This window comes from Sorex araneus, chromosome 1 (genome assembly GCF_027595985.1).
Source record: "Sorex araneus isolate mSorAra2 chromosome 1, mSorAra2.pri, whole genome shotgun sequence".
NCBI classification, from domain to species: domain Eukaryota; kingdom Metazoa; phylum Chordata; class Mammalia; order Eulipotyphla; family Soricidae; genus Sorex; species Sorex araneus.
Genome location: NC_073302.1, coordinates 24,066,116 through 24,091,621, shown reverse-complemented (window position 1 = coordinate 24,091,621; position 25,506 = coordinate 24,066,116). Strand labels below are relative to the sequence as shown.

General features: G+C 38.6%; 1 protein-coding gene across 5 annotated transcripts in view; it reads left to right on the top strand.

The window, feature by feature from the left end:
- The window catches only part of MUSK (muscle associated receptor tyrosine kinase), an 82,911-nt gene extending 59,139 nt beyond the window's left edge, over positions 1–23,772 (top strand). For 2 of the 5 annotated variants that reach the window (XM_004600296.2, XM_004600294.2), the window contains 7 exons: positions 6,274–6,280; positions 11,125–11,388; positions 12,757–12,932; positions 17,266–17,467; positions 19,236–19,427; positions 20,998–21,146; positions 23,084–23,772. In XM_004600296.2, the coding sequence (XP_004600353.1) occupies positions 6,274–6,280; positions 11,125–11,388; positions 12,757–12,932; positions 17,266–17,467; positions 19,236–19,427; positions 20,998–21,146; positions 23,084–23,772 (1,679 nt within the window). Of the gene's footprint in view, positions 1–6,273; positions 6,281–11,124; positions 11,389–12,756; positions 12,933–13,581; positions 13,606–17,265; positions 17,468–19,235; positions 19,428–20,997; positions 21,147–23,083 lie in introns of all 5 variants that reach the window. The other 3 variants (XM_004600298.2, XM_004600297.2, XM_004600295.2) reach the window with 2 other exon arrangements.
- Positions 23,773–25,506: the final 1,734 nt, after the last annotated feature.

The window sequence follows — 25,506 nt, the reverse complement described above, 5'->3', positions numbered from 1 at the left end:
GAAGGAAACACTTCAAATCTAATTTGACAAGGTCAACATTACCCTGCTACCAAAGCCAGATGAGCACATTTTAAGACTAAAGGCCAATTTCTCTGATAATTGCAAGATGTAATTGAGATGCAGAAAATCTAAGCAAAATATTAGCCAGCTGAATTAGGTAGCTCATTTAAGAGAATCATACATGACAGGGTCTAGAGAGATAGTGCAGCTGGTAGAGTGTTGACTCTGCATGAGGTTGACCCAGAACTGAGCCCCAGCATCCCATTTGATCCCCCTTAACACAGCCAGGAGTAATTCCTGAGTGCAGAACCAGGAGTAACTCCTGAGCATTGCTAGGTGTCGTCCCCCAAACAAAATAAAAACAACCACAAAAAGAGAATCATATACCACAACCAAAGGAGATTTAGTCCTAGTGAATCTATTAAAGGATGGTCCAGCAAATGCCAATCAATTAATGTGACATACTATGTAATCTTCAGGCAGCTAGAGGGAGAGTCCAGTGACTCTCCCTCTCACTACCTGCATTTGGTGGACTCGAGCCACTGCCCCACCCGGGGAAGCCCATGTCATGGGCAAAAGAAGGAGGGAATGAGGCTGCCAGGTTAGTTGGTGATCAGTTGCCATTTATTCCATTCTCCCCACACGCCTTTCCAGTCACACGAAGGCCCTCATTCTAGTCTCACACTGCCCCTGATTCCCGTCTCCTCCTATCTCTCCCTGGTATCTCTCCATGCTCCATATGCAGTCGCATCTCTCATCTTTCCAGGTGCCTATTCCTGCACTTTTCCCCTACATTTTCTCCCTCTTTCCCCCTTGCTAGTCTCCCTGTGTTCCATCTTTCCATCTTGCAGCCCTGGTCTCTCTCCAACTCCCCACATCAGGGGTAGCCTCCACACCACTGCAGGTAGCAAAATCAACATATGAAAGCCCTTGTTGTTCTCTGATCAGCTCAAGGGTGGAAATACCTCCTAGGGGTGTTTCTCCTCTCCTTAGTCCAATAATTTAATTAACATCTTAATTAACATCTTAATTCTGCTTCTTAATATTAGTTATCTTGTATGGACACGGTAAGAGATACATTGAGCTTGTTGGGCGGCTCTCCTGGGGACACGTTGCCACAGACTCAGATTACAGTGCTCAGGCCAGATTAATCTTTCCTAACTCTAGCAGGGTCCGAATCTAGTTATTACCTTTTGGATCATGACAGAATTTGTCCATGACCATGCTCTTAACTTAAATTTAAGTATTATGGAACTTAGGCCAGGCCCATTTCGATGCCAGGGTAGCACACTGCTTGCCCTGGGTCCACCCCTTCCCTCATCGGGACCCTGATTTTGGGGTGCTAGGAAGTAAGGGCAACTGAGGCTTACATTGAGAGAACAGACGCCTGAAGTGAATATCATTCAGAGTCAATTAACTCCCAAGTTACAAAAGCATAGTATTAACTGTCTTCCTATGTCCAAACAAAAGGGACATTGCTCTGAATTAATTATGAAAAGGACTTAAGAATAGGAAAGCAATATTTATAAGTCAACAGAGCACAAAGAAAGAGGTTATAACAAATAAACACAGAGGAATGGAAGCACTGTGATGGGAGTAACCCAATAAACCTAAGCTCTCTGTGGCAAGGCGGAAAGGACAAACCAATGTTATCCTACAGCATAGCTTATTAATAGAATGAAAATAATTCATTTCAATGTCTGTACAAAAGCATTTGACAAAACCAAAAGGCTAAAAATCCTCAGAAAATAGGCTATAGAACTACACACCACAGCACAAAAAATGGGCTATCTATAACAAAACTACAATTTACATCATAACCAATGGTGAAAGGCTGAAGTTTTCCCACTAATATCAGAAACATGGCAGGATGTTTACTACCATCACTTCCTAATACTGAAAGGGAACAGGTAAGAAAAAGAAATATAGGCATAGAAATTGAAAAGTATATTGTTTATGTTCTTAGATATTATAATGCTAAATACTGCACATATAAAATCAGCCCAAGCTAATAACAAATTTTGCATACAAAACCAACAAAAAGAAATTACATTTTAGGGCTGGAGCAATAGTATATCAGGTAGGATATTTACCTCAGATGTAACTGAACTGGGTTTAATCTCTGCACCCCATATGGTCCCTCAAACACTGTCTGGAGTGATCTCTGAGTGTAGAGCCAGAATTAGGTGCTGAGCACCACTGGATGTGGCAGAAAATGAAAATGGAGAGTGCATAGTTTCCAATTTCAGGCCATATTATAATCCATAGTGTTAAATATATATTAAGTAATAAAACAGGCACAGAAACCAATAAAACAGAATGAAGAGCCCATCAACAATTTTTGTCTACAATGACAATTAAGAACCATTAATATTTGTCTATAATAACCATCAACTTATTAATATTTGATAAGGCATTTAAGAATACTCAGGGGTGATAGAAGAATACTCAGGGGGAAAGAATATTGTCAACAATTAGTGTTCAGAAAACTGGGTAACCACAAGAAGATATTAAATCATTATCTTGCAAAATAAACAAAAATTAACTCAAATGTTTAAGATCTAAATATATAAACTAAAATAGAAGACATAGCTCTTGACATCGAACCGTCATTATCTTTTTGCAAATGAAACAAAAAGCACAAGCAACAAAAGTAAAATTAATAAAGACTATATCTAATAAAACCCTTCTGCACAGTAAAGGAAACTATCAACGTATTGAAAAGGAAATGTGAGAAAATATTGAAAATAACATACATGTGTATGTATATGATGAAGTGGATCAGTATTCAAAATATATAAAGAAGTCATACAGTACAACAGAAAAATAGAAAAATATGTTAAGTTAAAAATGAATTACCAAATAGACATTTTTCCAAAGAAGACAACAGTACAATAGAAAAAATGTTAAGTTAAAAATTAAAACCAAATAGACATTTTTCCAGAGAAGACATACATATGGCAGATGTGCTTGTATGTATGTCATGAAAAGATGCTTGACATCATTAATGCAAATATACCAGTTCACACTTATTCAAATGAATAAGGAACAAGTGACAATCTTCCAAAAGAGAAGACTTAACAAGGACTTGAGAAAACATAGAGAAAAGGAAAATTAATTTACATTGATGGGAATGGACATTGTTGTGACCACTATATAAACCAATATGATGATTCCTCAAAAAACCAAATATGGTTCCATTCTTTGATATATATCCAAAGGAAATAAAAACATGATGTCAAAGATACTGTGCCCTTTTACCTTTCTTCTTTGCTCAGCACAAAGATAAGTAAAAAACTTCTGTATATTGATGGATGAATGGATAAATACATGGCACACGTATGTGCAATGGGAATATTTTCAACCATGAAAAAAGAAATTTTGCCATTTGTGAAAACATGGATGAAACTTGAGGGCATCATGACAAGATAAAGAAAAATCCATGTTCTATCAATTACATGTGGTAAACCAGGCAAATATAAATACCTTATGGTATTACTTACGTGTGGACTCTGTATGCCAAAATCATAGAAACAGGGACAGGACAGAGGAAGATGGTAAAAGGGCACAGTTTTTAAGTTATAAGATGAATGCATTTTTGGAAATCTAATGCAAAGTGGTGATTATAGTTAATAATATTGTATTATATGTACTTGAAAATTTCCAATAAAAAAACTCCAGAGTTTTCATCACATACAAAAGAAATGGTAATTCTTTTGTGAGAAGTGATATGATCACTACACTTAAAAATCAAAATAGTACATGTAGCATAATCAAAAAATGGGCAGTAGGTGAGAAACCTGATGTGCTAGCTACTCTTAGAGTTTCCTTTTCTCCCAGTGAACCGAAATTTTATTTTCCATATTTGTTAAGACATGGTATCTCACAATATTATAGAAAACAATTGAATTTCAATGATATTTTATAATGCAGACGATGGAAGTTACTACCATGTTTCACATGGTCTCCCTCAGATCTTAGCATCACAGTTACAGTCTTCTGTTCCCCTGGTGTTCTCCCCTATTCTGAGACGTGGCCACATAGCTGGGGCACGGGGCTCCATTGAGCATCCAGTGCTTCAGGCAGGAAAAGTGGAGAGTGTTTGCATCAACCAAACTGACACCAGCCCCTGCATTCCAAGGTAGCTTTATCTGGTTTCAAATTGGTTAAAGATGTTTTGTTTTTGTTTCCGATAAAAGGGACAAAGAATAAATGAGTAACAGCCAGTAGCCACTCTAAATTGCTAACATCTGTTCATGGGTTAGGCCCAGGAGGCCTGCATTCTCTTCACAATCAGGCAGCTTTCTTACATTAGAATAACTGTGTGTCTTAGAAGGGAGCCAAAAGTTTACTTATTTTTTTTTCAGATAATTTTAAAGATACCACAAATATTGATGACTGTAGGAATTTAAGAGAAATCTAGTTTTGAGCTAAATGCATTTATTTATAATTCCAGAGTTCTTGGTTTCCTTCCCTACTGGCCCAACCCCATCTAAGACAAAGTAAGCACTGTAGCACTGTCGTCCTATTGTTCATCTATTTGCTCGAGTGGGCACCAGTAACATCTCCACTGTGAGACTTGTTGTTACTGTTTTTGGCATATCGAATATGCCACGGGTAGCTTGCCAGGCTCTCCAGAGCGGGCTGGATGCTCTTGGTAGCTTGCCGGGCTCTCCGAGAGGGATGGAAGAATCGAACCCGGGTCGGCTGTGTGTAAGGCAAACCCCTACCCACTGTGCTATCACTCCAGTCATATCTTAAAATCAAGAGTTATTTTGCATACATAACCTTGTCCTCTTTGAGTTCCCCTAGTTTTCAGTTGCTGTTAGAACCTATCTTTACCCCTCAGAATTATATATTACTTTCTTTATAGACCAGACTGAGGCCGGTAGGGAGCATTTGCCTTGCACGAAGCTGACCTGGGTTCATTCCTCCATCTCTCTAGGAGAGTCCGGCAATCTACCGAGAGTATCCCGCCCACACGGCAGAGCCTGGCAAGCTACCTGTAGTTTATTCAATATGCCAAAAACTGTAACAACAAGTCTCATAATGGAGACTTTACTGGTGCCTGCTAGAGCAAATCAATGAACAATGGGATGGCAGTGCTACAGTGACAGTGCTTCTCTATAGAAATTTCTTATTCTTGCCTCTATCAGGTCTACCTTCACCATGGAAAAATTGCACAGTTCTGAGTTAAGTTCAGGTTGATTTTTGAATGCCGTCTTCAGGTTCATTGAAATAAAAGTCCACAAAGACAAAAAAAAAGTTGCAAACTCAGGACTCTTCATTACCACCCCGGCTACTATAAAAAGGGATAATTAGAAAAATGAACTCTAAGTTTACAAAGTTTTTCAAGAAGATTGACTCCTTTGAGAAATTTATTTTAGAATCCTTTAAGATGCCAAAAGAATAGCAAGAACATAAATCCTTTCAAAGGGATTGGACCTCAACATTCAGAAAAGTTCCAATAAGGCAAATTGGTCTTAGGTAAAGCAAAACCTTTGCTCTCAGTTTCATAATGGGATCTAGGGAACAGGAAGAAGTAAACCTCAACTTGCTGGTAAAAAAAAAGTGTGAACTTTTAGATTTCCCTAAAAAAGTAAAGTCATTCAGAAAAGCTGCTTATATATACCTTCTTAGGAACCACACATTTGGGGAGAGAACAGATTGGGGATATTAGCTAAAATCCCATGCTCACCTCAGGAGAGCTGTGAAATCCTTCTAAAGCCGTGAGCTTTTAGTAATGTGGGCATAATTTGTGAGTCTTAGTGAAAAATAATATGTACAGAGTCTTGTTAAAATTAATGTTAAGAATTTCATGTTGATGACAGATGGTAATCAGAGCATTAAACTAAATCTGGGATCTATCTCAATGAGAATTCTTTGAGACTGCACAAGTCATCCAGCCATGAGACCAGTGTGTAGGAACAGCTCTTGGGTCTTTGCCTCCCTTCTAGACTTTTCCTGCTTAATCTCCACATCTTCCTTTCATGATCCAAAATCCTTTGGAGGGTAATGGAGTGAAATTTAGAGCTATGACACTTTCTCAGTTGATGATGCCCATGGTAAACTCAGCTTGAAAAGATTAGTCTCCAAATGTGCTTGCTAACACTGCATCTTATTTCCTAGCAGAAGCAGATAATTTTTCAGAAATCAATAATTAGATATTATCAAAATTTTCTCTGACAAATTAGTAGATGAAATTTACTAACTTTTGTTTCTTTTTTCCCTTAATGTGATTCCCTGTGGGAAATATTCCCTTCCTGTTCATAGAATGGAGGTAAGATACTATTAATGCCTTATATTTGATGTGCTACTTTTGTCTTCTGGTTCCTGAGTACTGTCATATTTCATAAACTTTTAAAAAATTATAACCCTTTAATACTCTTATAAGATGATTATAAGTATAAACTGTGTAATTCCCACTGAATATCTAATAGGCTTCAAACTCTGTACTAAGAGCTTTAAAAGCATTATTTAAATTTATCCTTAGCATATTTTAACTTTGGTGGTTGTTTGGTAACATTTTACCCCTTAAACCTAGAAACATCTATACTCTTGTATACCTATGTTACTCCTGTAAAAATAAATAAAATTCATAAAAATATAAACATTCCCAGAACATGCCTATAAATGTGAAATGTATAATATCAGTATTCTTATTGTAAAAGAAAGAAACTAAGAGTTCTTTTGAACTGGAGAGTTTCGGTGACTGACAGATACTACTAGCTCAGAGCCTTGAAAACAGAATCATACTGACTCTCACACCTTTAACCTGCAGATAACAGTAACCTTATAATATTTCACAACTTAGACATCCAAATGTTTCAAAGCTGAAGAGATAACTCAAAGGATAAAGCACTTGATTGCACATTGCCAAGCCAGGTTCTTTCTCCATCCCCATATATGGTCCCCTGAGCCCCATCGAGAGTGATCCCAGGGTAAGTCAGAAGTAAGCCCTAAGTATAGCCTGATGGGGTCTAACACTTCCCACCAAATTTCAAATGTTTTATTGACAAAACACTGACCTTCACAAAAACCATTATGAAGTGTGATAACTTTTTATTTCATAAGTAAATTCTTATTAATAAGAATAATGAGAATAAAAAATAAGAATAATGAGAATAGCAGATAATTCTAGGGCACATTTCCCCCATATTAATATTTCAGTTATCTTAGTGTGGTTTGGGGGACAAATCCAGCAATGTTGAGGGATTATTCCTGGCTCTGCGCTCAGGGAACACTTGGCGGTGCTTGGAGATCATATGGGATGACAAGGCTCGAATCCGTGTCAGCCACGTGCAAGGCCAGTGCTTTACCCGCTGTACTATCTCGATAGCCCAAATATTTCAGTTATTTCAACAAAGTCAGAACCATTACTATTTCTATATTTTTATATATTGAGCCTAACATAGCAAAATTGCACAGACTTCATAACTACAAAACCTTAATCAGAGCTCAGATATCAGACCCAAGAACTCAGATTTGTAATTATTTCATTAATCCAGATAGCACAGCTGAGCACAAACAGGAACTCTGATTATTTATTTTAATTCCATGGAATAAATGATTAATTGCATAAGAAAATGTAGTTTACTATCAATATTGTAAAGCTACATGAACCTACGTTCAGGTTCATGTAGCTTTAATACATTCATTTACTGATAATATGTGTTGAGACTTAGGTGCCTATTATTGCCCTAACAAACTATTGATTTTCCATTAGGGTAATGGGGTTGTCATCACCCCAGAAATCCATAGTTGATCACCTGAATGTATCCTGGAAACAAGTACTATGAATTCAAAGGACTAGAGATCTCCAGGACAGAAACGGCAAGATGACATTCTAAAATATTCTTTGAATAGGATTCATACATATTAAAACAGAAATAAAAGAAAATCCGCAGTGAGAATATTCTATTTGACCAAGGAGAATTGCCTTATGAAAGAAGTTCAAAGGAGGACTCAGGATCAAATGTCCATTGTTGCTTCTAAAAAGAGAAAACTTTATAGAGGGCGAGGTCAGCCAGGTTTGTTTGAATAGTCAGGAGGCAAGAGAGGGACTGGCTCCGTGTGCTACATTAGCTAGCATTTTTGGAGATAGTCTGGCAGATCATTCCAAAGTAACCATCCTGTGAACAGATCCCCATGACCCCTGCCCCACTGTTCAAAGGAGCAACCGGACCAGCTGCTTCTGGTGTTGCTCCATCTTAGTGCCAAGGACTGCACACAGAGAAATACGATTCCGGGTGGATGGGGAGGGCTCTCATCACTGGAGAAAGAGTGGTGGAAGTAAAACCAAAATTACAACCCAAATATTCTCAAATCTATTCCTCTTTTTTTTTCTTTTTGGGTCACACCTGGTGATGCACTGGGGTCACTCCTGGCTCTGCACTCAGGAATTACCCCTGGCAGTGCTCAGGGGACCATATGGGAAGCTGGAAATCAAACCCAGGTTGGCCATGTGCAAGGCAAACGCCCTACCCACTGTACTATCGCTCCATCCCTGAATCTATTCCTCTTTTCTCTTATGATTTTGTCTTATGTAGTTGCTTAAAAAATGAACAAAGACTCACTACCATTAAGAAATGCTGAGGTTGTCCAAAAGATGTTTCTGGAGCTTTTATTAAATGCAGTAGCAAAAATCTAGAGAGAGATTATTAAATGGTTAAAAATGCTTAGCTCTAAAGCTGTTTTCATTCGTTTTCCTTTAGAGTAGTTTTTTCTTAGTTTCTGCTGTTTTTAAAAAATGTTTAATGTTTGTTTACTTGAAATAAAAATCATGAACGACTTAATTTTCAAGATACTACAGGGAAAATAAGAAAAGAATTGTTAAACACATGATAGTAAAAACTGTTGAGTAATTTTCAGCTCGGAAACATTGTGGAAATACTTAACTTTTTTAGATACAGGTTTTATTTTCAGTTAGAATGAAGAGTCCCACCTGTTTCTACACATTCTCCTATTTTTAGGCCAAGATAGTGCACTACGATGGGAACCCACTCTGTAAATCAGTTTGTGATAATTCTGACTACTGTTTGTTACTTCCTTAAAGCATCCTTCCTTCTCTCAACCATCCTTGGTGTCATCATAAACCAGGTTTCCTCAATGTAGTTTTCTTATGCTTTTTCTTACTCAAGAACTTCATTAAAATTTTTAAAATTAATTTCTTTAAATCCCCAATTCAAATTGTATTGAACGACAAGTAATGCCATAATATTTATATTGCCACATAAGTAAAAAACTAGTTTGAGGGGACAGAGAGATAGTAAAGTGAGAGGGTGATTGTCTTGCACACATGTCTCGCACCACATGACCCAGGTTTGACCTCTGTCACCCGATATGATCCCCAGAGACCAGATAGGAGCAATCACTGAGCACAGAGCTAGGACTAAGCCCTGAGCACTACTAGGAGTAGCTCAAAAACCAAACCAAAAATGACTGTTGTGAAAGAAATCTGTAGAACAAAACATAATTTTAAAATATCGTACCCTGGAAACAAGTATTAAGAATTCAAAGGAGTATAGATCTCCTGGACAGAAATGGCAAAATGACATTCATAGATTTTCTTTAAAGACTATCCAATCATAGTTTTGAATTAACATATCTTTTTGTTCAAAATGAAATGGGAAAAGCTTCTAAATGTTCTACAAATTCCAGTTTCTTTAATTTTTCCTTTAAATTATCAGTTAAAGGTAAGTTAAATTTTAACAGACAATTAAGACTTTCATGTCATTACTAGATAGATCTGATTGAAGGCAGGAGAACATATTGAGACATATAGAAGATAAGCTTTTCATATTATTTTTGTTCTAGCATATTACAATTTACATTTTCCTATATTTTACCACCTAATAATGAGTTCACTATAAATAATCACATCAAGAGATTATGATAATGGGATGCTGAATGACCAGATTACTCTCTCCCAGACAGCGATGAGAGAAATAGCAAAGCTCACAAAGCTCTTAGCTCCTTTAAGACCTACAACCTTAGATTTTCTTCATATTTGGTTTCCTTTTTCAATCAAATTCTAGGACGAGGTGTAAGAGAATATGAGTTGAAGATACCACAGAAATAAACATGTACTAAAAAGTCAGCTATTTCATTGTCATAATGCACATATAAACTGTGCTTGTAAAGATACAATCTTTTTTCGGGGGTTTAATGAATAATTAAATAATTAACAAATCAATAATTTGTTAATCATCATGATGAACTATTTATTTATTTATTTATTTATTTATTTATTTGCTTTTGGGGTCACACCTAGAGATGCTGGTTCTGCACTCAGAAATTAACTCCTGGAGGTGCTTGGGGTACCATATGGGATGCCAGAGATTAAATGTGGGTCAGCCGCCTGTAAGGCAAATGCTCTACCCATTGGACTATCACTCCAGCCCAATGATGAACTTTTTAAAAGAAATTTTTTAATTGCTAAGTCTGCTTAGAATCATATAAAGTAGAATCATATAAAGTTGCTTGAATAAGACTACTAAAAATTCTATTTATAATGTCAATAATAAAATTACCCAGAGCCATTCAGATTTTAACAGTTTCTTAAGCTTTTCACATCTAAGATCACCCCCTCATGCCCGCATGCTCATAACAGCCCTGAGTAGCTGACGGTAATTTAACTTCAGTTGGAAATGAGTGTTTGCATGAAGGCTTTCAAGTTCAATTTCCTGTCTTTGGGATTCATACATAGAAACTGACACCCCATGGAGGAATCAGTCAGGATGAGAGATGCATGCCGAAAGTAGATAATGGACCAAACATGATGACCTCTCAGTTGTCTGGGTTGCAAGCCATAATGCCCAAAAGTAGAGAGAGAGTATGGGGAATGTTGTCTGCCATGGCGGCAGGGGGAGGGTGGGAAAGAGGGGGTTACCAGGGATATTAGTGGTGGGGAATGTGCACCGGTGGAGGGATGGGTGTTTGATCATTGTGTGATTGTAACCCAAACTGAAAGCTTATAACTCTCACGGTGATTCAATAAAATTTAAAAAATAAGAAACTGACACCCCAGTCTGCACATCTCCTCCCCTCACCACCCCCCCACACACGAGATTAAATGTAAAGAAATAGCCTATGATTGAGAAATCTGTTCCTTGCTTCTTTCAGCAAACCACAGAGAGATAATAAAGGCTACTGTGCCCAGTACAGAGGGGAGGTGTGTAATGCCGTCCTGGCAAAAGATGCTCTTGTTTTCTACAACAACTCCTATGGGGAACCTGAGGAGGCCCAGGAATTACTTGTCCACACTGCCTGGAACGAGTTGAAAGCAGTGAGTCCATTTTGCCGGCCAGCTGCCGAGGCTTTGCTGTGTCATCACATCTTCCAAGGTTGCAACCCGGAAGAAATGCCTACTCCTATCCCCATTTGCAGGTAAGAGTGATGATAAAAAGACAGAATGGGAAATTCCATCTGACTGCAAACAGGAAGTTTTCAAAGAGGGATGCTGTCACATGCTATAGTAAAGGAAAAACCTAGCTTTTGAAAATTGGATGACATTCCTATTCTATCACTGCTGCCACCCTCTAACACAAGGGCTCTGAGTTTCTATAAAATGTCATTGAAAGTATAATATTCCTGTACCTCTCCTATTATTTGCGTTATAGTCACATTTGGACTGGAGTGATAGCACAGCAGGTAGGGCGTTTGCCTTGCATGCTGCCAACCTGGTTCAATTCCTCCGTCTATCGGAGAGCCCAGCAAGCTTCTGAGAGTATCCTGCCCACACAGCAGAACCTGGCAAGCTACCCGTGGTGTATTCAATATTCCAAAAACAGTAACAACAAGTATCACAATGGAGATGGTACTGGTGTCCACTCGAGCAAAATCGATGAACACGACAGTGCTACAGTGCTATAGTCACACTCATCTCTGTTTTGTTTTTGTTTTTATGAAATAATAAAACAACATCCCAAAACAATAGACATCATTAGTAAAGCAAAAAAGAGACAGCAAAGACCTTTAAAGTCTTTCAGCATTATTTGCCAATAAATAGGAAATCCTGAGATCATTATTTTAAAATGCATTCCAGGGGCTGGAGCGATAGCACAGCGGGTGGGGTATTTGCCTTGCACGTGGCTCACTCGGGTTTGATTCCCAGCATCCCATATGGTCCCCTGAACACCGCCAGGAGTAATTCCTGAGTGCAGAGCCAGGAGTAACCCCTGTGCATCACTGGGTGACCCCAAAAGGAAATAAAAGTAGGATTAAAATGCATTCCATGTACTATTCTGTGTAGCTTGTTTCTATACCTTGTAGTTAATTACAATGATACTGAAAGACTTACTAGGGATTCCTAACCTTTTGAACTCGAAAGCTCTTTTTTATTTAAAAAAATAAAAGCTCTTTTATTTTTTAAAAAATAAAATTATTTTTATATTATATTTTTATTTATTTTTGGTTTTGGGGTCACGCTCAGGGGTTACTCCTGGCTCTGCACTCAGGAATTACTCCTGGTGATGCTTGGGAACCATATGCAATGCCAGGATCAAACTCGGGTCTGCCACGTGCAAGGCTAATATCTTATGTGTTATATTATCCCTCCAGCCCCAGCACCATGTTTTTAAAATCTAAGCATCACAATATTTCATCTCACAGCATAACACGTTAGCTTTCATAAAATCTTACATTATTTACAATAAAAATGTTCTGTAATAATAGTTTAAAAATAGGCTCTGGCACAAGTTTGTTTTTAAGATGCTTATAATTCACCAAGTTTTGTTCTCCTCTGAAACATTTTAGAGAATATTGCTTGGCAGTCAAGGAGCTTTTCTGTGCAAAAGAATGGCTGGCGATGGAAGATAAAAGCCACCGAGGACCCTACAGATCCGGGATATATCCCCTCTCCCTGCCAGAATGCAACAAGCTTCCCAGCATGCACTGGGAACCCCTGGCCTGTACCAGACTGCCTTATTTAGGTAATAGAGTTCTCTCGAGGTTAAGAGAAACTTGCTGTTTTTAAGAAATTAAAATGTGAGCATAAATCTCCTAATATTTCTAGACATTTCTAATTGTTTTCAGTTCTGCCTTCCTTCAGTACCTAATCATAGACTCCTAATGCTATCCTAATCATTGCACAGGTTAGCATAAGGACTTGCTTCATTTTTTTCTAAAAGAAAGTTAGCAGGACTTTCTAACTACTGCTTGATTACTTTACCAAAGATCTTGTGAGAGAGCTTCTAACATCTACTGAAATGTGCAGTGAAATAGCTCACAAAAACATCAAGCTTTGTCAAAGGCGTGTAAGAAAAGTCCCCCTTAGCCAGTGTAGCAGATTTTTAAGCATGCAAAAAACAAGCCACATGTTTGAAAATGCTGACCTCACAAAACCAAGCTGAATCGCTGCATGCTGCTCTTGTGAACTTCTTGTGTAAAGAACTACATTATTAGCCCTAACAGCTGGTTTAATTTCAAAGATGCCATCCTTTCACATTCGAATGCAAAGAATGTTTTCAGTTGTGTCTTAAAAGCTGAAAGGGAACTTGCATTTCTTAGCACTCTCTCACCCCAAGTCCATGAGATATCTGGATGCTCATTTAAACCAAATTTTTATCCTTTCCCCCTCAGATTATAAAAAAGAAAACCTAACAAGTAAGTAATTTTGTTTGTGCCCTTGAAACCTTATGTGTATGTAATTGGATTTATGCATGCGTATTTACACTTATACTTCATGATGTCCAGAACAGAATTTACATCACCTAAAAGACTTTTCACTGTTCTTACACAGGGTAGAATAAGAGTAGAAGTCAGTAGAGATCTCAATATATAGCTCTTAATTGGGCTATGAAGAACACTGTATGTAGGGAATGATACAAGGAGATCTCCTTCCTAAAAAAATTATGATTATTCTTTTTATTCTCTAGATGGCTGAAAAATAAAACAACTGAAACTCTCACCATTTGAGTTTATGCTCCCAATTTTGGCATCATCTAAAATTTTAGATGAATCACAATCTTATTTCTCTAATGATTTGATTCACGACCTTCATTTGTGACAACAGACCCTTCCTTTCAAGTATAGGTGTTTTTTTAAGACAGTCAATGTCCCTATGAAATTTGCAGAGTCAAATAGAATGTTTTTAAGGGGGTCATCTGAACATCCCTAGGAAAGAGTTCTAAAAGGTTGCTTGAAAGGCGATGCCTCATCACTAACGTAATCAGATGGTGCTTTAACCACCCAGAACACAAAACTCTTCAGAATGAAATTAGTTTTAATACATATTAACTTTCTCTGATTTAAATGTTCTAAGCCTCCAATCAGATTCATTTTCTGTAACGTATTCCTAGTCACCTCTGCTCTTGGCCAAGTGCAAGTCTGATTTACCAAGTTAAAGGACAACAATTAAATAAATCATCAAGGGATCAAAAATTGCTGGTACCAACTGAGTTCTCTGGAGTTAGCAAACAGAGGCAGTTAGGGGAAACTAAAAATGCTTTAATTTGGACATTATCAAGTCATTTTTTCCAAACTGAAAGAATGATAAAGAAAATTTTTATTTCTTTGCTATAGAAGTAGCCATAGTTTACTTTCACTGAAGTTTTAATTGCTAACTTTATATTTTCAAAACCACCAATTGGTGGTTTTAATTGTGGTCTTTATTTTTTTTTTCTGTTTAAGCTTTAGGTGAGGGTTTACTGTGTGGAAGTTATTTCTAGATTCCACACACACACATACACACAAAACACATGCATCTATGTATTTGCTTTTTACATTTATAAAAACTTGTAAGTAGAATGGGAGAGATATGACAAGGGTTAAAGCGCTTGTCTTGCATGTGGCTGACTCTGGTTCCATCTGCTGCACCACACAATCCCTCGAGCTAAGCTGGGTGAAGTGGGGTATCACTGTATCACCGTCATCCTGCTGTTCGTCGATTTACTCGAGCGGGCACTAGTAATGTCTCCATTACACTCAGCCCTGAGATTTCAGCAGCCTCTCCTTACTCGTCTTTCCCAACGATTGGAGGCTCATTCAGGGTCAGGGGAATGAGACCTATCATTCCCCTGGGCACAGTGTGAATACAGTGGGGTACAGCCCTGGAAATTGCTGTGCAGCCCCAAGCACCAACAATGCCAAAAGGTTCCCTGAGTAATCTCCTGCACTAAGGTATGCTCAGGAACAGCCACATGAATTAGCTCCAAAAATGGATTTTCTGGAGCTAAATGGTTGTCAAAAAAAAAAAAAGGCAGTTCTATGAACTCTTTATAAACTCTTTCTTGGAAGAAGATAAGCTTTATAACCATTCATAAGTTGATCATTTAGTTAATCATTTGATGGGGAATGAGGAAATGTGCTTTAAGTCACTGCCCATCTAGATGTTCTAGATGTTCATATTCTGTGTTCTTATACTGTTTCAAATGCTTTTAGGCCTCTACCACAGTAAAAACTTACTGTTGATTGGATGATGTGATGTTCTAACACATTTCCTTATATCTGTATTCTCTTGCTATATTGAAGTCAGTTGCTAATGTTTAAAATCTTTAAAATCTATGTTTTATTGTCTATGTATGCACTTTTCTTTTGTGCTAACACTGTCAGGATGTGTTACTAGTATTAAAATAACTTTCTAACTAACTTGAATTTTTTTCTCTTACTAGAACTATGTGGAAATTTTCTCTCTCCTAAGATCCAAGGGATATATTCATAATTCTGTGATGACTTTTAAATATCCCAGTTATGGCAGTATTCAGATTTTTCTATTATCAAGTTGGGTATTTAATATGTTCATATCATTTTTCTGTAAGTTGTAAAAAGTGCAATTATAAAAGTATACATATTACATTTTATTGACCTTTGACTCTATCGTCACAAATCTTTTATCTTTTCTAATTTTGTACCTTTGTGCCTTTTCTTTCTAAAATTAAATTTTCACTGATTACTTTCTATATTTGTAAAACCTTTTAAAATCCTATCACTTGTGGTATATGTATTCTAACTTAATTTCTGCTTGTAAATGACTACTATTTTGTTAACTACTACTTTTTGTTCCTTATAGGTTTGTTTCTTATTCAAAGTCTTGAATTAAATTTTAGTTCGCTCACTTTTATTCTTCTTATCTAATGCTATGACTTTATCACTCAGCACAGCTTTGGCCAAATCACATACACATTATCCGGAAGCGATTTTCTAATCTGTACCTATGACTATATTTTGTTCCTTGATTGAGTTTTTCCAATTTTTAACTTCATATTGGATTTTATCTAATCCATTGTTAATTACATTGTGCTCAAACAATAAGTCTGCACAGTTTATGCATTTACCTTGGTAATCTGACAAAAAAGAATATGTCTGTCCACAAATGTTAGAAATAATCTGGGGTAAGAAAAAATTCTATATTAGGAACCAGAGAGAGTACAGTGGGTAAGGCACTTGCCTTGAACATGGCTTACCCAGATTCAATCCCCAGCACTCCATACGGTCCCCTGAACCTGTCAGGAGAGATTCTTGAGCACAGAGCCAAGAGTAAGGCCTGAGTATAGCCAAGTTCAGCCAAGTGACCCAAATAACAAACAAATAAATGCATCTTAGCTAATATATTAAATTTCAGTCTTAGCTGACAAGAATGACAATATTCTTATATTATTAAAATAATCTGCATCCATGTTTTTTCTTTATTCAATCTAACAAAAATTAGATAAAATTAGAGGTCATTTTAATATATAATGTACACTGTTTACACTGTTCAAACAAAATGATATATTGCAGCATTTAGATTCTAGCAATAAGCAGATTTTACTTTTTTTATAGTACATTGATCATTTTAATAGGAATTTCACTCGCATTCAATCTTCAGGTGAATTACTTCTCATGTGTCTCCTGATCTTTCCATTCGCACTTTTTACATTACTTTAACTCTATTTGTAAATCAACAATCATTTTGTAGACAAGCTTAGCTTTGAAAAATTCTGATCCCCATTATAATTCCGTGAAAATTATATTTAACATTTTCTATGATTGTTTTCATAACAGTTGTATGTCAGATCAGAATCAGCATGATATAGTATAAGGGACAATATCCCAAGACCTGCATTTGTCCTAGAAAAATATTTTTTTCTCTGAAATCCATCTCTAAAACTATGATTTTAGGAGCCAGATTTAATTTCAACTAGCCTCACTAAATTCTTAAAATTGGAATTTATAGATATGAAACATGGCAAAACACATTCTTAAGAATTAACTGATTGTATAAGTGACACAAATTGGCTCTTCAAAGTTTAAGAATGAATGAAAAGCATTATTGTTTACTTGCAGCATTCCCACCAATTACATCCTCAAAGCCAGGAGTGGACATTCCAAATATGCCTTCTTCCTCCACCTCCTCCTTTTCAGTCTCACCGGCATACTCCATGACTGTAATCATCTCCATCATGTCCAGCTTTGCAATATTTGTGCTTCTGACCATAACTACACTTTATTGCTGTCGAAGACGAAAGCAATGGAAAAATAAGAAAAGGTGAGATTCTAACTTAATCTTTAATTAAGATTAAGAATTAGGAATTAAGTATTAGAATTAGGAAAAGGAGGAAGACTATGCATAATATTGTCAATATCTTTATGACGTGCACTACTGTGCTTTAAAATTAAGTACCTTGGGGCTGGAGAAATAAGATCAGCGTTAAAGCACTTTGTCTTGTATGCAGCTGACCTTGGCCCATTCCCTGGCCCAGTAGATGGTCTCTTTAATAATGGCAGGCGAGATCCCTGAGCACAGAGCCAGGAATAAAATCTGAGCATCTTCAAGTATGGCCCCAAATCAAATAAATAAAATTAACTACCTCTAACATTATTTATTAAGAGAACAGTAGATTATTGTGAAGTCTGTAAAGAACATTATGAAACCTTTTAAAATTTTTGAAACAATTTACAAACAAGTTTTTGTAAAACTTATAAATTGTTCTAAGTTCATTCTTTCTGTTTGTTTTTGAGTCACACCTATAAATTCTCAGGGACTTACTCCTGGCTCTGTGCTCAGGGATTACTCCTGGCAGGGCTCTGGGAACCATATGGGGTGCCAGGGATTAAACCAGGTTGGCCTCATGCAAGGCAAGTCCCCGACTTGCTCAAACCCCTGTCCTAAGGTTAATTTTTCACAACAGAGATCACGATCACAATCACGAAATTCCGCTAATCATCAATTTCTCGAGCAGGCTCAGTAACCTCTCCATTCATCCTTTCCCTGAGATCTTAGAAGTCCATCTCGACTCAGCCCTCCCAATGATGTTGCACTGGAGGCTCTTTCAGGGTCAGGGGAATGGGATCCAGCTGGTTACTGGATTTAGCATATGAGTACACCATGAGAAGTTTGCAAGGCTATCCCATGTGGGCAGGAAACTCTCAGAAGCTTGCCAGTTTCTCCCAGAGGGAGAAGTAGGCAACAAGATATTGAGCTTCTGGGAGCTTGCTTTTAAATTTCTGGATGTTGGCAGTTGATGGGATTACACACACCTGGGTTCCTCTGCCAGTACCTTCATGCGTGAGGCACATCTGAACGTGTGGAGAGGGGTCTCGAGCATGGCTGTAGCTAGGTTCCGGTGATCTTTGGCCGCCAGGAGCTCTGCTCAGGGTGGGGAGGGAAGTTGGAGCCCATCCCCTCCGAGGGGCCCCAGGGAAGACAGCCAGGCGTGCGGGCAACAGACTCTCTGCCAACAGGAGTGATCCCTGAGCACAGCCCTGCCAGGAGTGATCCCTGAGCACAGAGCCAGGAGTAAGTCCCTGACAACAGAGATAATCTAAATAAAAATTTGGACAAATATGGCTATTTATGTTCCCCATCTCCCCCTTCGGGCTATTGCCACTGTTAGATTGAATATTAACAAAAATTTCAAAGAAAACCTGCCATTTGACCCCAGACTCAACAGAATAATTCCTCGCTCTGAAATTGAAATTGTCTGCCATTGTGTCATTGTAACTTGCATTGTTTCTTCCTACTTGTTATGTCTCTTTTTAAATTCTTTTCGTGAGGTGGCAGGGAGTGAGGGGGAAGGGGAGATGTGGGGAGTGGACTAAGCTGCAACAGGTAAAGATCTGTGCTGGGGTGTGAGGATAGGGGGGTTGCTCCTCATACTCTTCAAGAGACCAAATGAGGTGCAAGGGATCAAACCCAATCTGTCCGCAGCTCAGATGCTTAATTAACACCCTCACCGTCACTCTTTAGAATCTGTAAATACAACAAGCTCCCCTGAGTCTGAACTCATCATTGGCCTTTCCTGTGTTACCCGCAGAGAATCAGCAGCAGTAACCCTCACTACACTTCCTTCTGAGCTCTTGCTAGACAGACTTCATCCCAACCCCATGTACCAGAGGATGCCGCTCCTTCTGAATCCCAAACTGATCACCCTGGAGTATCCGAGGAATAACATTGAGTATGTGAGGGACATTGGAGAGGGCGCATTTGGACGAGTCTTTCAAGCAAGGTAACAAGACCTGTCTGAAAAAATGTCTCCATTGAAATGTGTCTAACGTCACTAGAACATTTTCTTGCTATGTGTACGTATGAATAACAGTTGCCATCAGATTAGTTAAATCACCACAGCATGAGCCTTATTTGTATTAGTATTTTATTTTTAATATTGATAATAACCCTCTTTGCTGGGAAATAGGATTGTATGTATAGAGAAAATACATATTATTTGCTTGTAAAAAGTAATTTAAATCTACTCTAAATATATTTATCGTTCTACTTGCAGTGTTCAGATTATAAACAATTAATTACTGTTTAAGTTACGTATCTTTTTCATACATCTTAAATCATGATTTCTTGCATAGTTTTCAATCAATTTAAAATTTTCTTCTCTTTTCTATTGATGCTTTTCTTTTTGCTTTTTGGGTCACACCCAGCAATGCTCAGGAGTCACTCCTGGCTTTGCACTCAGGAATTACCCCTAGCCATGCTCAGGGGACCATATGGGATGCTGGGAATCGAACCTGGGTCGGCCGCATGCAAGGCAAATACCCTACCCACTGTGCTATCACTCCAGCCCCATTGATGCTTTTTAAAAATTCATTTGAAGTTTACATTGAACACTTGAAATTACATTGTGTCCATTTAGGACTTCACAGCCTACTATATGTAGATGTTACATAAATGCTCATGGAATAACAGAACAGAAAAGGGGAAAATAACATCTAAATATCAGATGACAATGAGCTCAAGAAAAAAATTTGTAGTAGAGCAAGGCTTTGATATTTAGTGTCATTATGTGAGTAGAAATAAAATAGTATTTTTTTTTTCATGAACACTGTTCAACATAGTCGGGTCCAAGAGTGTGAACTTGTCACTTTAGCCTGGTGTGCTTGGGTTGGACACAATGTCCCCTCTACTTACAGTGGTCCTTCTATGGAGATAATATGATTAATGAAAGTCTCACACAAATCCTTACTGGGAGTTAACAATATGCAAGGCATCATTTAAAGTGCCTCTGGGAATATAAAGATGAATAAACATGTTCCTTGCTCTCAATGAACTTAAGTTCTGGCCAGAAATTAAGAAGTACTTTAAAATTATAATAAGAAATCTATTGGATCTGTGCACTCTTAAATCTTAATAATTAATTTTGGGGGTGGGTGTTGGGGACACACCCAGTGGTGCTTAGGGATTATTCCTGGCCCTGCACCCAGGAATCGGTCTTTGTGATGCTGAGGGCACCATATGAGATGCTTAGGATCAAGCCTAGGTCAGTCGCATGTGAGGCAAATGCCCTACTCACCTTACTACTATTGCTCCAGTCCCTGAATCTTAGTAATTTCTAAACAATTGCTTTTTCACATAATTTATGTTGACAATAACCTTAGTGGTTTTTATTACCTTGAGTCAAGAGTTTTAAGTGTGGTCTACTATTGGCATCTTTTGTATTCTGTGGCTCTGTGAAAGTCTGCATGGAAGTGGCGAGGGGAGTGGATTCTATTTGAATGCGGGTAGGCAACCTTGGAGTACACAAAATGTTCCTGCCCTTTGATTTCTTTCTAAACAAATTTCTCTCTCAGGGCTCCAGGCTTGCTGCCCTATGAACCTTTCACTATGGTGGCAGTGAAAATGCTCAAAGAAGAAGCCTCTGCAGACATGCAAGCTGACTTTCAGAGGGAGGCAGCCCTGATGGCAGAATTTGATAACCCTAATATTGTGAAGCTCTTAGGTATGCAGCTATAAGAAATGCATTGCTTTGAAAAAGAAAAGACCTTCCCAAGTTTTTTTTTGCCCATTTTTATTCTTCACTTAAGTTCTTTCTTCTACTTAGTTGATCATAAGTGAGATGTCTCTGTTCCTTTCCATCTACTATATTTTAGAATAGAACATTTTATGAAATGATCAAAATTAGTTTTATCTCTCAGAGAAATGTGTATCCATTTCTTTAATGTTTTCTCTAGTACATATATATGGATTATTCATGTCCTTGGAAATAAAATAATCTCATATCCCAAACTAAAATGTTAAGGTAATTGCATTCTTTAGTTCCTTTTGAACAGACTTCTACATTTTGCCTAAAAATATATCCATCTCAGATGTATGATGATGTGAAATTATGCCCATCAGACCTGCTATTCCAAGCTATCTCTATCCAGCTTCCTACATATGCCAAGACCTAAGATAGCAAATGTCTTCCCAACAAACAAAAGCATTTCTTTTTGTTCGTTTGCTTTTTTGTTTGTGGTTCACACCTGGCCATGCTCCGGGGGCCCTATATGGTACCAGGAATTGAATCCAGGTAGGGCACATGACACTCTAACTTTCAGACTCTGACATTTCCTATTCTAGAACAAACATTGTAATCCTAGATTTAGAAATGTTTTCCTGCAACATCCGGAGTAAATCACCTATCATCTTGCATTGTTTTCCAAATTCCTTATTTCTTCTTCTTTATTCCTTTATTCCTTCTTCTGCTTTTTTCCTCCTTCTTTAGAGAAATAGAAATACTGGGCACAATCAAAGCAAACACCCATTTTTTAATCCATTCACCAAATGTTCATTGAGTACGCATGGGACAGTTATTTTCTGGTTTTTATTTTCAGGGTTTTTTCTTTTTCATTGAAAAGTTTATTGGAAAGTAGAAGGGAAAGGAAAATATACTCCCCAGCTAAGAAGGATTTAGCATAGGACCAAGTTCAGCTGTGCAGAATTTAAACAAGAACCTTTACTCTAACCATGGCAGGAGTGATCCTTGAGCACACAGCCAGAAGTAGAGCCAGCGAATGTGGCCCCCAAAACAAACAAACAAAAAACAGGGAGGAAAAACTGGGGCTTAAACAAGAACCAGGTACCACCTCTCCTTCCTGAGGGTTAAAATGCTTGCAAGGAAACTTTCCGAGACAGAAAAAAAATGTGATAATCTGGTTCTTGGATTTGGGGAGCACTACTTCCAGGGGCTCCAGGTCACTGAACAATACTAAAAAATGAGAAAATTTGGTACATATACAGAATGGAATACTATGCAACTGTTAAGAAAGATGAAGCTATAAAATTTGCTGATCAGTGGATGGTCATGAAGAGTATCATGCTAAGTGAAATGAGTCAGAAAGAGAGCAACAGACATAGAAGGACTGCACTCATTTGTGGAATATAAAATACCATAAGATGTGACTGACACCAAAAGGCAGTAGACACAAGGGCCAGGAATATTGCTCCACAGTTGGAAGCTTGTCTCATGAGCTGGGGGAGAAGGCAGCTGAAATAGAGAAGGGATCACTAAGTCACTGATGGTTGGAGGAATCCTTCAGGATAGGAGATGTGTGCTGAAAGCAGATAAAGGACTAAACGTGATAGTCTCTCAGTATCTATATTGCAAACCATAATGCCCCAAAGTAGAGAGAATAGGGAAAATTGTCTGCCATACAGGCAAGGGGAGGACTGGAAAGGTGTCTGGGGGGGAAGAGTATACTGGGGACATTGGTAGTGTAGAATGTGCACTGGTGGAGGGATGCTTATTCGATCATTGTGCCACCGACACTCAAACATGAAAGTTTTGTAAGTGTATCTCATGGTGATTCAATTAAATAAAAATAAATTTAAAAAAAAGAAAAGAAAAGAAAAGAAACAAGCCCACCTAACCATGGCTGTGGTTCTGTTTGCTCCCAGGCGTGTGCGCCGTGGGGAAACCCATGTGCCTGCTCTTTGAATACATGGCCTACGGCGACCTCAACGAGTTCCTGCGCAGCATGGACCCCCAGCAGAGCGCCTGCACCCTCAGCCACAGCGACCTGTCGGCGGGCACGCCGCAGCCCTCCAGCCCCGCGCCGCCGCCGCTGACCTGCGCCGAGCAGCTGGGCATCGCCCGGCAGGTGGCCGCGGGCATGGCTTACCTGTCGGAGCGCAAGTTCGTGCACCGGGACCTGGCCACCAGGAACTGCCTGGTGGGGGAGAACATGGTGGTGAAAATCGCTGACTTTGGCCTCTCCAGGAACATTTACTCCGCCGACTACTACAAAGCCAACGAGAACGACGCGATCCCCATCCGCTGGATGCCCCCCGAGTCCATTTTCTACAACCGCTACACCACCGAGTCGGACGTGTGGGCCTACGGGGTGGTCCTGTGGGAGATCTTCTCCTACGGGCTGCAGCCCTACTACGGGATGGCGCACGAGGAGGTCATCTTCTACGTGCGGGACGGCAACATCCTGGCCTGCCCCGAGAACTGCCCCCTGGAGCTCTACAACCTCATGCGCCTGTGCTGGAGCAGGCTGCCCTCCGACCGGCCCAGCTTCGCCAGCATTCACCGCATCCTGGAACGCATGTGTCAGCGGGCCGAGGGTGCCGTGGGGGTCTGAGAACCAACCAGCCCCTCTGAGCCGCCGGGGCCCAGGTAGGACCAGCATCCTCATAGCCTAGAGATGCACAGGGTGGGGGGGGGGGAGAAAAAAGCCAAGCGTGCAAAACGTCCATCGGGGAGGCTGACCTGCTGCAAGTCGGTGTGATTGCAAACGCAATGCTCAGAAAATGTGTCTGTCCTGTGGCCAGCAGGCTTCAGCATTCTTCCCCTTGGGGGCAGGTTTCTGTGACAGAGTGTTCCAGAAAGGACGTCATCCTGGTCAGTTCCTGAGTCCGCCGGCAGCCGAGCGGAAGACTGCGCTGTGTTAACGTTTTCACATCAAATGTGATTTGGAGATTGGTGGAAAAGTTCATTCCTCTTTGTGAGGAAAGTAGCTTATCTTCTGAAAAAAAAAAAAGTCATCTGTGTATAGAAAATTGAAAAGCCAAACCACTCCTTGTCTTCCCAACCCGAAGATGAGTGTTTGTGTTGTTGTTTTTATGGACTTTATTGATTGAAGGCAAATTTTTTTTTATTTGTTTGTATTCAGCGGAGTTGTGGTTCCTCTTGATTGACAAGGAATAAAATGAGAGATCAGCAAGGATAGATTTTGTTGTGAGTTTAGTTTCTTGTCTTTGTTTTCTTTCTATTTAGAAGTTTTTCCATCATGCATACTTACTAATTTAATTGCTAATTTTATTCCTACAATTTTTATGGGGGGGAAATGGATGTATTATTTAAACTTTTCTCTGAAAAGTTTATCGGTGCCTTTTTTTTTCTTTCTATAATCTTTATCTCTTCCTTTCTCCAGGACTTTCTGACCTTTTGGGTTATTCAGCTACGAAAATGATAGACAATAAACACTTGCAGAAAGAAAAACACTTCAAAAACAAAATAATAGAGTAATATGCATATATCATTTACCATTTTCTTCTGTATTTGCCTTTGAAGTCTCACATTTCAAGTTTGTCATCCATTAATTTTACTACTGCAGCTTATTTCTTAAACCACACTTATATTAAGGAATCTCACAAGATGCTCTTAGCATTGCAAATGATTTCAAAGTGAGTGTGTTTGTTCAACTTGACCATCTGTTTGGGAAGGTGCTTGGGACCTCATACATACAAAGCATGAAAGCCACCAATGAATTACATCCTTGGCCCCAAACTCTGACAGTACTAATGTTTTGCTTACCAACCTCTGATATGACTATTAACCTGACTAGTTACCCCTTTATAATTCTTTTAAAAAGCTTCTGAAACTAAGATTCCTAAAACATAAGATTTCTTAGTGACATCTCCCACAAAGTACATTGTCTTTTTCTGACTTGAATGATGTAAATTTATTCCTGATAGAGTATAAACACAAATTCTCCCAAAAAGCAAATAAACAGGGAAAAAGAAAATAGCAATCTACTTTGTGTCAATTTTCTTTAACTCAAATGAATTGGTGGTTAGGGCAGGACAGGAATGGCCTGAATTCTTAAAAGCAGATTTTCGATTGTCTGTTGGAAGACCCCACCTGAAATCTCCGAATCTACCTCATGTAATCTTGTCTTTGTTGGGAAACTTGAGGCTTCTTATTTGTAATTCCCCAGGGCAAACAAGACGGGAAAACATGAAAACTATTCTAGATATTGTCCTCTTTGGTTTTACTTTCTGTGTGCTTCCTGCACCATCCCTCCCCTTCCATCTGGCTACTCATTACTCAAACGCTATCTCTGCTTACTATCTAAACTTCCTGCCTTGTCAGG